The sequence below is a fragment of the Theropithecus gelada genome, chromosome 17, assembly GCF_003255815.1.
Source record: "Theropithecus gelada isolate Dixy chromosome 17, Tgel_1.0, whole genome shotgun sequence".
NCBI classification, from domain to species: domain Eukaryota; kingdom Metazoa; phylum Chordata; class Mammalia; order Primates; family Cercopithecidae; genus Theropithecus; species Theropithecus gelada.
Window position 1 is genome coordinate 1,596,920 of NC_037685.1, and position 14,186 is coordinate 1,611,105.

General features: G+C 37.3%; 1 protein-coding gene across 1 annotated transcript; it reads left to right on the forward strand.

Moving 5' to 3' along the window:
- The first annotated feature begins 2,921 nt into the window (after positions 1-2,921).
- Positions 2,922-7,451, forward strand: LOC112611131 (protein crumbs homolog 1-like). The gene is made up of 3 exons (XM_025364835.1): positions 2,922-2,985; positions 6,630-7,171; positions 7,380-7,451. The coding sequence occupies exons 1-3, from the start codon at positions 2,922-2,924 to the stop codon at positions 7,449-7,451; spliced, it is 678 nt and encodes a 225-aa protein (XP_025220620.1).
- Positions 7,452-14,186: the final 6,735 nt, after the last annotated feature.

The following is a 14,186-nucleotide window of genomic DNA, read 5'->3' on the forward strand; positions in this document are numbered from 1 at the left end:
TCTAGTGTAAATTATATAACTTCATATTAGATATTTCATTAAACATGGCTTCAGCAAAGTGAGAATTATGACAAAAATCATCTTCATATCCAATGATATTCTAAATATAAAGTCTGCATTCTTTTTATCCATTAATATGATTTATTCTCAAGAAAATATGAGATATGCCAAGTGGTAGACATTTTTGCTATCATGATTATTTTTGAAATACAGTATTATCATGGAATCCGATACCGAACTAAAAAAATTTTAGGAAAATAAAATAAGGTGACAGTTTTTAATTAATTAAATGAATTGACTTTATATAAGCAAATAACAATAAGCTTCAAGTAATCCATCCCATACTATAAATAGTTGGCTTTAAATAACCAATTTGTATTCAACTAAAATACCCAATTAAGAAGACTGAATGGCCCCAGTGGTCCCATAAATATCCCCTAATCCTTTTATCTTGATTGACAGCAGATCTTGTTCTTTGCCCAGCTACTCCAACAACCAATACAAGACATTTTGATCTTTATTCCCACTTTTAGTTTTCTGGGTTCATCAAATAAATATGTCAGACTTTATTTTACATTGGACATGTCAATAGAATTGATTTTAAGTAAAGTAAAAGCATAAACTGCTGTTTATCATTCTACTTTTCATACCTAATTCTGTTTGTTGTTCTTCTGACTATTGATCTTAATACAGGGTTTCTCCACTTATTTTGTTCTTTTTAAAATTATGGTAAAATTTAAAACTTGCTTTTCTGTTTATATTTAAAAGAAACACATAATCTAATTATTGACATTTTATGAAAGATCAAATGCATAAATTTTAGCAATCATAAGAAAAAATAAAGTAGGCAATGGTATAGAAAGCATGACCATCTGCACTTATTTGCCCACAAAGGATAAATGAAAGTGTCCTGTAAATTGTAAAGAAATAAACATCCTATTTCAAGCCCTAATAAGCTAATGGTTAAATAGTTTTAATAGCTGCCTAGTTGGTCTTCCTGTCTTTAGTTTCTTCCCACTTCACTCTGTGTTACATATTCCTGTGAAGGTGATCTTTATGAGAAACCATGTTGGTTTTCTGTCCAACAATTACATATGACTCCCCACTGCCAGAAAATAAAAAAATACAGTTAAAAACCTCATAAGTTCCCAGACTTTCCCACTCTGGCTACATTTAACCTTTGTGTGTTTATTTTCCTAGTAAATCCTACGTGCCTACCAGATTGCCAAACTCATTGTCACCTCTAAATGTTAAGCTTTCCCATCGATGAGTGTTTTGTTTATTCACTTATTTACACATACAAGGACCTCTTTTTTTTTTTTTTATTTTGAGACGGAGTCTCGCTCTGCCGCCCAGGGCTCAGTGAAAGCTCTGCCGCCGGGTTCACGCCATTCTCCTGCCTCAGCCTCCCGAGTAGCTGGGACTACAGGCGCCCGCCACCACGCCTGGCTAATTTTTTGTATTTTTAGTAGAGACGGGGTTTCACCGTGTTAGCCAGGATGGTCTCCATCTCCTGACCTTGTGATCCGCCCACCTCGGCCTCCCGAAGTGCTGGGATTACAGGTGTGAGCCACTGCGCCTGGCCACAAGGCCCTCTTTATCAACTCGATCTATATTTGAAAACCTATGTTAAATTCTATCTCTGTAAGACCTTCTCAGCCAGGTCTGAAGAGATACCTTTCTCTGGAGGCTCTGCAGCAGCTACTGCCAATACAATTCACTTAGAATCTATTGTTTACTGTCTAGTGAAATCTCTTCAGTATTATCTTGACTTGCGCTATCATTTAATTTTTCACATATTTGTCTTACTTTTCCTTTATTAAATTCATTGAGGACAAGGACTAGTTCAAACTTCATGTTATCCACAATATTTTATACATGATAGATATATAATCAATATTTATTGATTTGACTTAATATGAAGCTTTCATATCTAAAGATGTTTCATTATCTATCATTCAAAGTCCTTTCCCTAAAACTTTCCTAAATACGCTCTAATGTTGCCTGAGTTTGATTCTCATATATTATCGATATCTGCTGGGAACCTACTATGTACAATGCATTTCCATAAATATATATTTTGTCCTTCCATTATATTGTAAGTACATTCAGGCTAGGTCTACGTCTTCTAGTTTGTATTCTGAGAGTACTCTGAGAGTACATCATAGAGTAGCTATTCTATAAATTGAGAAAAATGGTCAATTGAAATTTCAACTAAGGGACCAAGATATGGTTGCTGTCAGGTACCACAGTGAATTATGAAATAAATAAAAACACAGGATGTTAAAGTAAATACAGATAACAGACTTCAGGTTTTTGAAAGATTTATACTTTTTTTATTTTACTTATTTATTTATTTATTTATTTTGAGACAGAGTCTTGCTCTATTGCCCAGGCTGGAATACAGTGGCACAATCTCAGCTTACTGCAACCTCCACCTCCCGGATTCAAGCAATTCTCCTGCCTCAGCCTCCTGAGTAGCTGGGATGACAGGCCCACGCCACCATGCCTGGCTAAGTTTTGTATTTTTAGTAGAGATGGGGTTTTACCATATTGGTCAGGCTGGTCTCAAACTCCTGACCTCGTGATCCACCCGCCTCGGCCTCCAGAGTTCTGGGATTACAGGCGTGAGCCACTTTGCCTGGCCAAAAGGTTTATACTTATGTCAGGGGTATGTGAAAATTCTTCAGAGGCAATTTGAAGGAGTGGATCTACAAGGAGATTTCATTGGAGAGGCTTGCTGCTGTATTGTGAGTTGAACCTTACCCCTCAAATTGAGGGCTAGATGCTGCTTTCTAAACCAGAGTGACCATAGCTTCCAGGAGTGTTCCAGTGTCATCTAAAGTTGGTGGAAGGGAAGGAACGGGCAACTTAGACTAGATTCTCCACCTGCCTAAGGAATCTAAAGATGAAAAAGTGTGATGACTCTGAACCCAAGGCGTCAGGAAAGGGAGAGAAAGAATTGTTGCTGTGCTGTGTTGGAAAGTAAATGCGCTCCCCTCCTACTGCGGGTTAAGTGGACGTGAATCCTGTGGTTCAGATGGGGAACCCGTGGTAGGAGCATTAGTAGGTAGTTTGTGTAAAAAGAGTTCTTCTCAATAGGCCTCTGTTGGAAGGTGAAAGAATCCTACTAAAAGAGTTGATAAAGAAGGAAGCAGGAGTAAACGTCAGTAAACCAATAGCAAAGGGGTTGAGGGAGGAGCAAATATGAGCTGTCAGTAAAAGGAGAGGCAATGTCTGCCTGCCTTCACAGTACTCTAGAGTGAATCTCAGCTGGAGGAATAGAGTGGGCTCCAAAGAACTCATAAGTGCCCCTTATAACAAATACCAACTTTAAACACCTCCCAGTCTCAGAAACCATGGAACCATATTGTATCAGTCAGGTGAATAATTTCTGTACCCCTTCCCCCATTTTTTGCCACCAACTTCAGTCTTCTAGGGGACAGAACACATAAATCTGAGGGTGGAGACAATGGAAGAATAGTAAGAGGGAAGAAGGCTTCCGAATACTCGACTTCAAGACAGCCTGAAGTTAGCCTAGCAGGCAAAGACGATTTTATTCTAAATTGCATTGAGACTTTTGATCATTATATGTGACTGGCCATTCTAATTGCTGTGGGTGGTTTTTTTTAAGAGATCGTGACACTACTATCAAATAGTAAGCCGAAAAGTCCTGGGGTCTGCTGAAGACTTTTATCTAGAGGCAATGAAACCCTTCCTCAGTTAAATATGTTTCAAGATAGGGTGGGAGAAAAAATCATGTTTTGCTTTTGTTATGCTGTATAAGTTATTCAATAGTTTTACCCTCAAATACTTGTTATTACTTTTTTTGTTCTTAAAATGCTTTGAAAATCAAGTTTAAGTAAAATATCTTCTGGTACAAAAGTTTCAACTTTTCATATTCAGTTATATTAAACTTATATTGGAACACCCCTTTAGAATATACTGTAGTTTACCTGTAATTCCTATGTCAGTTTTCTGTGCTTCTCAGGATGACTGTATAACAAATAGATTAGTTCCATTTGGTTCTATTCTTTCTATTCATCAAACATTTAATAATTCATACCCTTAGCACTGTACAGGTGCTGTGGGTGGCTCTATGTAAGATTATAATATGTCCACTGTTTTCACAGAGCTTTGAAATATTTTTGAATTAACAAAGCTTGTATGAAAATAATCCTACTACAGTAAAATATAAGTACAATAGAGTCCAATCAAGTGCCTAGATATGTAGATCATAAATGGCAGTAGATCGTCAAAGATTAACATTGCATACATTTATCTAAAAGTTTACACAAAGAAAGCACTTTGGTTTTGGATCAGATTGAAAGCATTATAAAAATATTTAATCACTTTAGGAAGGTCATAATGAATTCATTCATTCCAAAATTAATTACTAAATAGCTAATACAAGCCAGGTACTATGCTATGTTTTAGACATACATTGGTGAATAAAATAGAAATTTTCCTTCCTTCAAGGAAAGCACAATTTGATGAGATTCTAGACTAATATGCTGTCCAAGTAAATCTCTCATATAAAATTATGCAATTTACAGGGCATTACACATGCCCACACTTTCTAAATAGTCTATCTCAATGACTACAGTACTATTTGAATTTTGTCATTAGAGGTTAATTCTTTCTTACTACTTTTTAGTAATGGCCAACACTTACTGAGAACTTGTTATATACCGAACAATATTATGAATATTTACGTGTCTTAACTTGTTTAATCTTTAAAAGAGCCTTGTGATGTAAATGCTATTATTAATCCCATTCATAGATGAGGAAACTGAAATACAGAAAGTGTGTGTAACCTACTCATGATCAAGCAGTATAGCTGGGGTTCTGATCCAACATTATCAATATAGGAATCTTTGGATTAAATTTTTAAAAACACGCATTTGGGCATAGAGTTAAATGGGAAAATAAGACATGCATATTAATAACAAATAATAAATGAGAATACACTAAATTATTAATTAAAAAACAGTGTGTACGATTGGTTTTTTGTTTTGTTTTGTTTTTTTTTTTTTGAGACAAGAGTCTTGCTTTGTCACCCAGGCTGGAGAGCAGTGGCGTAATCTTGGCTCACTGCAATCTTCACCTCCCGAGTTCAAGAGATTGTCCTGCCTCAGCTTTCAGAGTAGCTGGGATTACAGGCATGCGCCACCATGCCTGGCAAATTTTTGCATTTTTAGTAAAGATAGGATTTCACCCTGTTGGCCAGGCTGATCTGAAACTCCTGGCCTCAAGCAATCTGCCCGACTAGGCCTCCTGGGATTACAGGTGTGAGCTACCAAGCATGGCCAGGTTGGATTTTTAAAACTTACCTAATTTAGGCCAGGTGTGGTGGCTCGCGCCTGTAATCCCAGCACTTCGGGAGGCCGAGGCGAGCGGATTACGAGGTCAGGAAATCGAGACCATCCTGGCTAACGTGGTGAAACCCTGTCTCTACAAAAAAAAAAAAAAAAAAAATTAGCCAGGCGTGGTGGCAGGCACCTGTAGTCCCAGCTACTCGGGAGGCTGAGGCAGGAGAATGGTGTGAACCTGGGAGGCAGAGCTTGCAGTGAGCCAAGATTGCACTGCTGCACTCCAGCCTGGGCGACAGAGCGAGACTCCATCTCAAAAACAAAACTAGTTAATTTAGGGTCTGATGGTAAAAGTGCTTTGGAATTTAGACTTCGCTCTTTCTACAGCTCAATTTATTCTGTGAAAGAGAACTAAAAATATCTGCTTTGAAAACCTCAGAAAATTGTAGTGAGCACAAATATAATAATTTAAATGAAGATGTTGGGGAAATCATAAAATCCTATGCATATGTCAGTTTTTATTGTTACTCTTTGTTCATCTGAATCTCCCTGGAAAAGCAACAGCCATCCCCTTTAAAAGGTGTTATACTTCTTCGTGTTACTTTTTTTTAAATGAATTCTAATAATTTCCTAATTAGATATCTTTTTTGACTTGGAATCAGAAAACAAAAATAGAAAGTGAAGTTAAAATAATAAACAGGAAAGGAGCTTGTTATGGAGTAGACATCATGATTTACACTAGCATTGTAGGGAAGCAGGAAATGGGGACTTCCATTCACCTTAGAAAACCTTCATGGTGAGAGTTGTTTGGACTATTTATATTTCTGGCAAAGTTTTAGGAATTATGGGGAAATATAAGCAAGATATAAGGCAAAATCACTGTTTCCAAGTAGAATAGAGTGAAATCTACAGCCAAGGACAGAATATACAATGTCTGAGAAAAAAGTCCCGAAATAAATAAATTGTATTTTACATCAGTGCCAAGAGCGATCTGTTTTCTCTTTTTGGTTTGTATGATATTCAGTGCTGCATGTATATCTGACAATGATAGTTGGAATCAATCACAGCGTTTGGCAGATTATCTATTCCTAGAGGAAGAATACAAAGCCTGCCATGACTGCATCTTTTTTCTTCACGACACATGTGGAATATAGAATTGATTTTACTTTCCCTTAATAAGTGTTTACATTTTACTCCATTACAGTTCTAAATCTGAGCTATCCATGCACTTCTGCAAGATTATACATGCAAATTATGTGAAACTTCTATTTTTGATGCGAATATATCTAATTTTAACCCTTTTTTATTATTTAACAGGAATCCACTGTGAAGAAGACGTCAATGAATGTTCTTCAAACCCTTGCCAAAATGGTGGTACTTGTGAGAACTTGCCTGGGAATTATACTTGCCATTGCCCATTTGATAACCTTTCTAGAACTTTTTATGGAGGAAGGGACTGTTCTGATATTCTCCTGGGCTGTACCCATCAGCAATGCCTAAATAATGGAATATGCATCCCTCACTTCCAAGATGGCCAGCATGGATTCAGCTGCCTGTGTCCATCTGGCTACACCGGGTCCCTGTGTGAAATCGTAACCACACTTTCATTTGAGGGTGATGGTTTCCTGTGGGTCAAAACTGGCTCAGTGACAACCAAGGGCTCAGTTTGTAACATAGCCCTCAGGTTTCAGACTGTTCAGCCAATGGCTCTTCTACTTTTCCAAGGCAACAGGGATGTGTTTGTGAAGCTGGAGCTGCTAAGTGGCTACATTCACCTATCAATTCAGGTCAACAATCAGCCAAAGGTGCTTCTGTACATTTCCCACAACACCAGCGACGGAGAGTGGCATTTCGTGGAGGTAATATTTGCAGAGGCTGTGACCCTTACCTTAATCGACGACTCCTGTAAGGAGAAATGCATCTCGAAAGCTCCTTCTCCACTTGAAAGTGATCCATCAATATGTGCTTTTCAGAACTCCTTTTTGGGTGGTTTACCAGTGGGGACAACCAGCGATGGTGTCGCTCTACTTAACTTCTATAATATACCATCCACACCTTCATTTGTAGGCTGTCTCCAAGACATTAAAATTGATTGGAATCACATTACCCTGGAGAACATTTCATCTGTCTCATCATTAAATGTCAAGGCAGGCTGTGTGAGAAAGGATTGGTGTGAAAGCCAACCTTGTCAAAGCAGAGGACGCTGCATCAACTTGTGGCTGAGTTACCAGTGTGACTGCCACAGGCCCTATAAAGGCCCCAACTGTCTGAGAGGTGAGAGAAAGCTGACTGCTATGGCTGGGAGTGCCGTGCCTCAGAGCAGAGCAGAAACAGCAAAAACAGCCACACTGCTTCTGCCTGCTATGAAACATAATGACCCCACAGGACTTCTGCTGCTGGTTGCCCACTGATGAGAAAGAAAAGAAGAGGGCAGTGATGTGCATTAATTAATTTTGAGTGGATTCACAGGACATAAGTTTCACTCATACAGAGAAGTAAAAAAAAAAAAAATAAGCAGATAGCTCCTTTCCAAAGAGGTTTTCATCTTTGTGTTTGCAAAATGCTCTTGCAATTTTACCATTGGTTGCATATCAGAAATGTATGTAAATCTTATTTGACAGAGAAATAATTCTTTTGAAAAAAGGACCCTTAGACATAAAATTTGTCAGTGCCACATACTAACATGATATCTTGTGCATAGCAAATTCTCGGTAAATATTCATTTCCTTGCTCTCCTTTCTATGCAATTCACACTTGCTCCAAAATCATAATTAAGCATAGTGTTTTTATAAAACACCAACTTTATTCAAAGGTATCTTTTCCAAGGCTGCCCTGGAGAAGACAGATAATATACTAGGTGTCTTAAGAAAAAAAAAGAAAGAAAATGTGGAAAGTAACAATAGTAGAACTTGGTAGATGCCATAAACTAAGTGATCGAATTTCTCTAGTAAACCACAGTTTGAAAAGTATTTCAAAATCCTTAACTTCCAACATTGTTCTAGAGATTGCTGTTGATAGTGATCAATACGTACCTGTTTCTTTTTATTATTATTATCATACATTGAAAAAGTCTGAGATGTAATTGTAACAGACTGCTTTGAAGTTCAGCTGTAATTTACCCCAAGATTTTAGAGTAACTTGAAGTAGGACAACATCTGGTAAGTAGTCTTCTCTGCTTTATATGAAGTAAAATTAAAACCAGTCTTAGCCTATACTCTATTCCATGTTCAAATGTCTAAGAATTATTAGAAACTACTCAAGGGTTTCCCCCTGACCACAATATTCATTACAAATCATGGACCTGTTTGACAATGAAGTATGGCATCTACTAGCTATACGTAATATTTTAAGTAGAATGGCAAGTTGTTTTGTGATTTTTTTAAGGAGAAAAAGGGAAATTATGCTGAAGCAATGTTCACTTTTTGAAGAAAAATTTAATTGACCTAAGGCAATATTTTTACTACATATACAAAATAACAAACAGATGCTGACTCATTTTGACTGGCTTCCAGATGCAATGACCCATAAGGTTAATACTGACCATGGTGATGTTAACTGTCCTAGTAAATAGATTCAAGAGATGCCAGTCCAGTGGGTTCTGGTTTTCTTTATTTTATCCAACTTGGAAAACCATGAACTTTTCAAACTAAGTTCCTGAATTGGTTACCCTTCCCCCGCTTCTCCCAGTTTCCTTATACTCCAACATTATTTGAAACTGTTTAACCCTCATGAAAATGTTTGACTTCAAAAGATCACTTTACAGAGAGAGAGTTCTGTAAAATCTTTTCTTTCTGAAAATTCTTGGTATAAATTTAAGGAAAATTATATTTTTCATATCACCTCTTCATTAGAAAATTAAACTATTCTGTATTTTCTGTTATCTAGAAGGAATGTTTCCTGGAGAGTTTACTCCCACTACAAACAATGCTTTTAAGCAGTAATGAGAACATGGAGTCTTTCTGCTACTGTACATGTATATTCAAGAGGGAGGAGACATACTAAAAAGCACAAAGGCAAACTTCAGCCCATTCATGACTTGCACTCGTATTTAGCTCAATGTTTTCCAACCATGGTACCCGCTGTAATGAACAAGGAGATTGGATAGAAGATTTTGGTGGCTGACTAAACACAAAAGACATAGTGATTTCCAATATCTCAAGGTTGATCTTTTTAAAATAATCTAATTTATCAACAGAAAGAGTACTGAAAAGGATTTAACTAAGCTTAGTTTACAGAAGTGTCCATAAGGTTCTCTCAGCATATCTTGTGTTGACTGTTTGTAAGAACATGGAGCATTCAAGATATTACTACTTAGAATAAATGACATCACCTACCTCTTGCTCTCTGGTGAATATTTGACTTACAACAGCAATTTACATGTCTCTTCTCTTCAGCCATATACCTAGATTTCGAGAATTTTATTCTCTTAGAATTATAGTTTCCTAGATATAGAAGAGGCTTCATTCTATGACGGAATTTTTAACACTATTGTACCTGCCAAATGTAGTCGCTCAAATCTCTGCTTAAACACCTTCAGGAATAGAGAGATCACTCACTCCGTCTTGCCAAAAATTGCCCAAAAGTTATTTCCTTATATTGAAATAAAATATGATTTGCCTGTAGCTTTCCTTCATTGACCATGTTGCAATTCTGGAAGACATGCAAATGAAAATCTCAACTTGCCTGCTACTTGAGAATACTTAATATCTGAAGAAAAGTATCTTCGGCCATCTAAGCCATCACTTCTATTCGGGCTAAACTTCCTGTTTCTTCTAATGTTTGCCATATGACATAGTTTTCCACACTTCATCAGCTGCTTGCAGGTTTTGGAATACATTTGCTTCTTTGTATTCCTTCTAAGATGTGATGTCTGTATGTCCTTGATGATACAGTGACACAGGGCCACAACCTCCCTTATTCTAGAAAATGTGCTTATGTTTTTCAGCTTAATACAACATTGACTTTTTGGCAGCCACACTTCGTGATTGCATCACTTTGTATCATTGTCACTCATGATGCCACGTAGTCCTGTTTCTCCTACTCTAAACTTATAAGGCACATTTAGATCGAAGTGGCTTTTACTTATTCTTGTTAAATTTCATCTTGTTGTATTTCATCAATCATTAAAGCTTGTCAAAATTGTTTTTCATCTGTATATGTTGTCCCTCTTCATAACATGTCAACCACTTGTATGAGAATCACCCTTCCAAATCTACAGCCAAGTCATACATGTCTTCAGGTGTTTCTAAAATCATGTAGCAAATCGCACATGCTGACTAGTTGCTTGTGATTTCTGAGGAATAGGATTGCTGAAGAGTCAGGCTTCTGAGAAAAAAAAAATAGTCTGCGTTTTGGCTTTTAATCTGGATCCACAAAGTGATGCTGAAGGCATCCTGGGATGACCAGCAGGCACCCCGCTACCCCTGAGGTTGAGTGATTCTGGGCATATCTTCAAACCTCAGGGGCTTCAAGGGCCAAATTTTCTTATTAAGCATTTTATCTCATATGAAAGTGCTGCAGTGTATTCAGAGATGTTAACCTCTTCAAAGGGGTTATTTTATCTAACAGTACACTTTTGAAAGCTACCGGTAGTTGCCTGGAGCAGGTGGTCTCCAAATGCAGATTCAAAATGCAATGTTCCTGTAGGAAATCAAGTCAGAGTTCTGAAAATATAGCCTTTTATGCAGAAGATCTTCAAACACAGATGATTGTCTAAGCAAGTTTTACTATAGTTCAGCTAAACTAAAATGTGTCTTACCTTTGCCCAAACTTCAACTGGGCCATATGACGACATTTAGACATGCTGAAATATGTTCTTTTTGTCTGGTTAGTATTGGGATATAAAATCTTGAGGACAGCAATGTCTTGAATACAGTACTTTTGTCATGTTATCAATGCTTTCTAGATTGCAAAATCAATAGTCAATTTTCAGTCCCCATCTTACTTAATTTCTCAATACCAGTTAACACAATTAAACACTCCCTCCTCCTGAAAACCTATTTTCTCACTAGGCTTATGGGCCACCACTCTGCCTTGGTTCTTCTCTTATCTTACTGGCTACTCCTGCATCATTTCCTTTACCTCCACTTTTCTAATGCCCAAGGGCTTACTTCTTGGACCTCTTGTTTTCTCTCTATATACCCACTCTCTTGGTGATCTCATGCAGTCTTGTGGCTCTAAATATCTAATATGGTTTGGATGTTTGACCCCTCCAAATCTCATGTTGAAAAGTCATTCCCAATTGGGGCCAATGGGAGGTGATATATACCAACAAATCCCACATTATCAGAACATCCTGCCTGAACCTCTATATCAACTGCCCATTAGTCACTTCCGCTTGGAAATCCAAAACAGCATCTCAAATTTAATATGGACTCCCACCTCACCCAAAAAATCTGTTCCTCCAATTTTCTTCCCTATCTCTGCAAATGGAATCTCCATGCTTCCAGTTGCTTAGGCCAAAAACCTTAGAGATGGCTCCAGAAAATTCTGTTGTGTCTACCTTCAAAATATTTTGAAAATCTGACCACTTTTCACCACTTTCACATTACCACTGATCCAAGCCATCATCATTTCTCTCTTGAGTTACTACAATAATGTAGTATAATGTTGGGCTTTTGCTTAAATATCACTTTCTCAGAGAGTTCCTCCCTGATTGTTCTATTTAAAATTACAATTCCATCCTTCCAAATCTCCCTATTCCCTTTCTCTACCTGACATTTTGTACTAAAGCATTTCTCACCATCTGACATATTATATAGTTTGCTTCCTTATCTGTATCTGGTGTCTTTCCTCCAACTAGAATGTAAGCTTTGTGAGGATGGGAAGTTTTCTTCCTACCATATCACCCATATTTTACAATGTCAGTTTTTATTTTTATATATCTCAAGAGTTTTCTTGAGGCGATGCACATCAATAGCATTGCCACATATGAGCATCAGTAACTCCTCTGACTGCAGGAAATGCTGGGTGGGTTTCATACTCAGCTTTGCCCCTACTTCTCTGTTTCCTGTGCCTCTCCTACTCCCAACCAGGACCACAGAAGAAAGGGTCCTTCTTTTTCCTTGCTCAACTGCCCTGCCTCTTATGTGAGATGTCATCCCAAGAGAAGATTTAATCATCTAATTCTTGGTTTCTGTTGTCCCAATTTATGTTATTTACAGATTAAAAACCTGAAGTTTAGAAAGGTTATGTAACTAGCCTAAATCACATGTTAATAGCAGACCTGGGACAAATACAGTCCAGGCTCTAATAAATTTCTTTACAAAGAATAATTAGGTTTAATGACATGTTTGCTTCAGCATGCCTCTAAGTAGGAAAGATTATGACTGCCTGCACAGTCTGCTTGCAGAGGTTGCATGAATTCCTCTTGTCCGAAAATTTCTTCCACCAAGTTGGAGTACAGTAGTGTCTGATATACCACCACTAAGGCCCATATTTTAGGGCAGCGAAGGGAAGATTCTTTAGTTTATCACTGCAGAGATCTTTTTGGTTTGTTTTGTGATCAGTGGGCCTCAAGTGTAAACTACAACCCCAAATATAGTTATTTTAGNTTGAAGACTGGAGCTGCTCCTATTCGGCCATCTTGCTCCGCCCCCACATGTTAATTTCTTAACAATGAATCTTCAGAATGCTACCCAAAGATCTTCTCATTAGAACTAGATGAGTATGGATAATATTTAGTGTGCTTTTCTGTTAGGTAAAATAATATCTTCATAAGGATAGATATATTGTTACATTAGTTAGCTATATAAAAATGGGAAGAGAGATTTTTGGTTTTGAGCAGCAAAAGTAATAAAATATAGTGATCACTTGTCACTTTTGCTATTTGACTTAAAACAACTTCTTTCTCAATAGATTCCAATCCCATATTGTGGACAGTAATAACTTAGCTCCTAAATCAGAAGCTTGAAGTGGTAAAGCTAAATCAATCAAATTCTCAGCTGAAAGTTTGAAACTAGAAATTTTGATTCAAGAATAAAAATAAAGTCTAAATTTGTTGATATTGGCAATTGCAACAATGTTTAGTGAGGTTAGAAATTCTAGAAATTTTCTGGGAACACTTGTCTGTTGATAAGTGTTCTGATAGTTTCATTTTTGTGCAGTTCCAGCCTACAATCAATTTGTGATCCCTCAATATACATCCAATGCATAAAACTTTTGCTTAAAATAGCCAGAGCCTATTTCTGTTGCTTGTGACCAAGAATACAAATTTTTATTTTTATTATTGTTTTAAGAACATTATCTTTATTAATTATTGATTTTCAGCCTTTATATAAGGGGAAAAAATACAACAGAATACAGCAAGAACAGCAAAAATTCTGCCGTAGTTTTTGAAAAACAAACAAACAAAAAAACAGAATATATCACCCCCAAATACACTTTAGCATATTTTGAGATGGCCATTCAGAGAGCCTGCAAACATAAGTAGCCCCTTAAAGTAATCTTTTATGGGGAAGATTTCTATCTGTTGAGAAAATCTGCATTGATGCAGCTAGGCTTTATCTGAGGACCTCCCTTGTCCTAATCTAGAAAAGATTAATCTAGAGTCTGACACCTTTAAATGTCTGAAAGAGACGTATACTACATATTCTCTCTGAGGGCTGCTACTTGTGAAGTTTCAGCTATGTAACAAGACCACCTTTACTGGTCAGGTCTCCACTTTCCCCCCTCCCAGCAGAGGCTGTTTTGCCACACTCTAAGACCCCATTATTCCTGTGACCTCAAAATGGTCTATAAACTTCTAGATCCCATTAGGTGATGGGGGTAAACACTCTGCGTTTCTGCCCAGTGTGCATGTTAACACATTTCTGTGCCACTTGTCCTGTTGATCTCTTTTTCAGCAAACCTTCAGAGAGCAAGGGGGAAGCTTTT

What these genes read in the sequence shown, in the direction of transcription:
- LOC112611131 (XM_025364835.1), top strand. Translation starts at nt 2,922, where the DNA reads ATGACTCTGAACCCAAGGCGTCAGGAAAGGGAGAGAAAGAATTGTTGC. An exon ending in TTGCTGTGCTGTGTTGGAAA is followed by an intron (nt 2,986 to 6,629) that starts GTAAATGCGCTC and finishes ATTATTTAACAG; the next exon opens with GAATCCACTGTGAAGAAGAC. An exon ending in GAGAGTGGCATTTCGTGGAG is followed by an intron (nt 7,172 to 7,379) that starts GTAATATTTGCA and finishes CTTCATTTGTAG; the next exon opens with GCTGTCTCCAAGACATTAAA.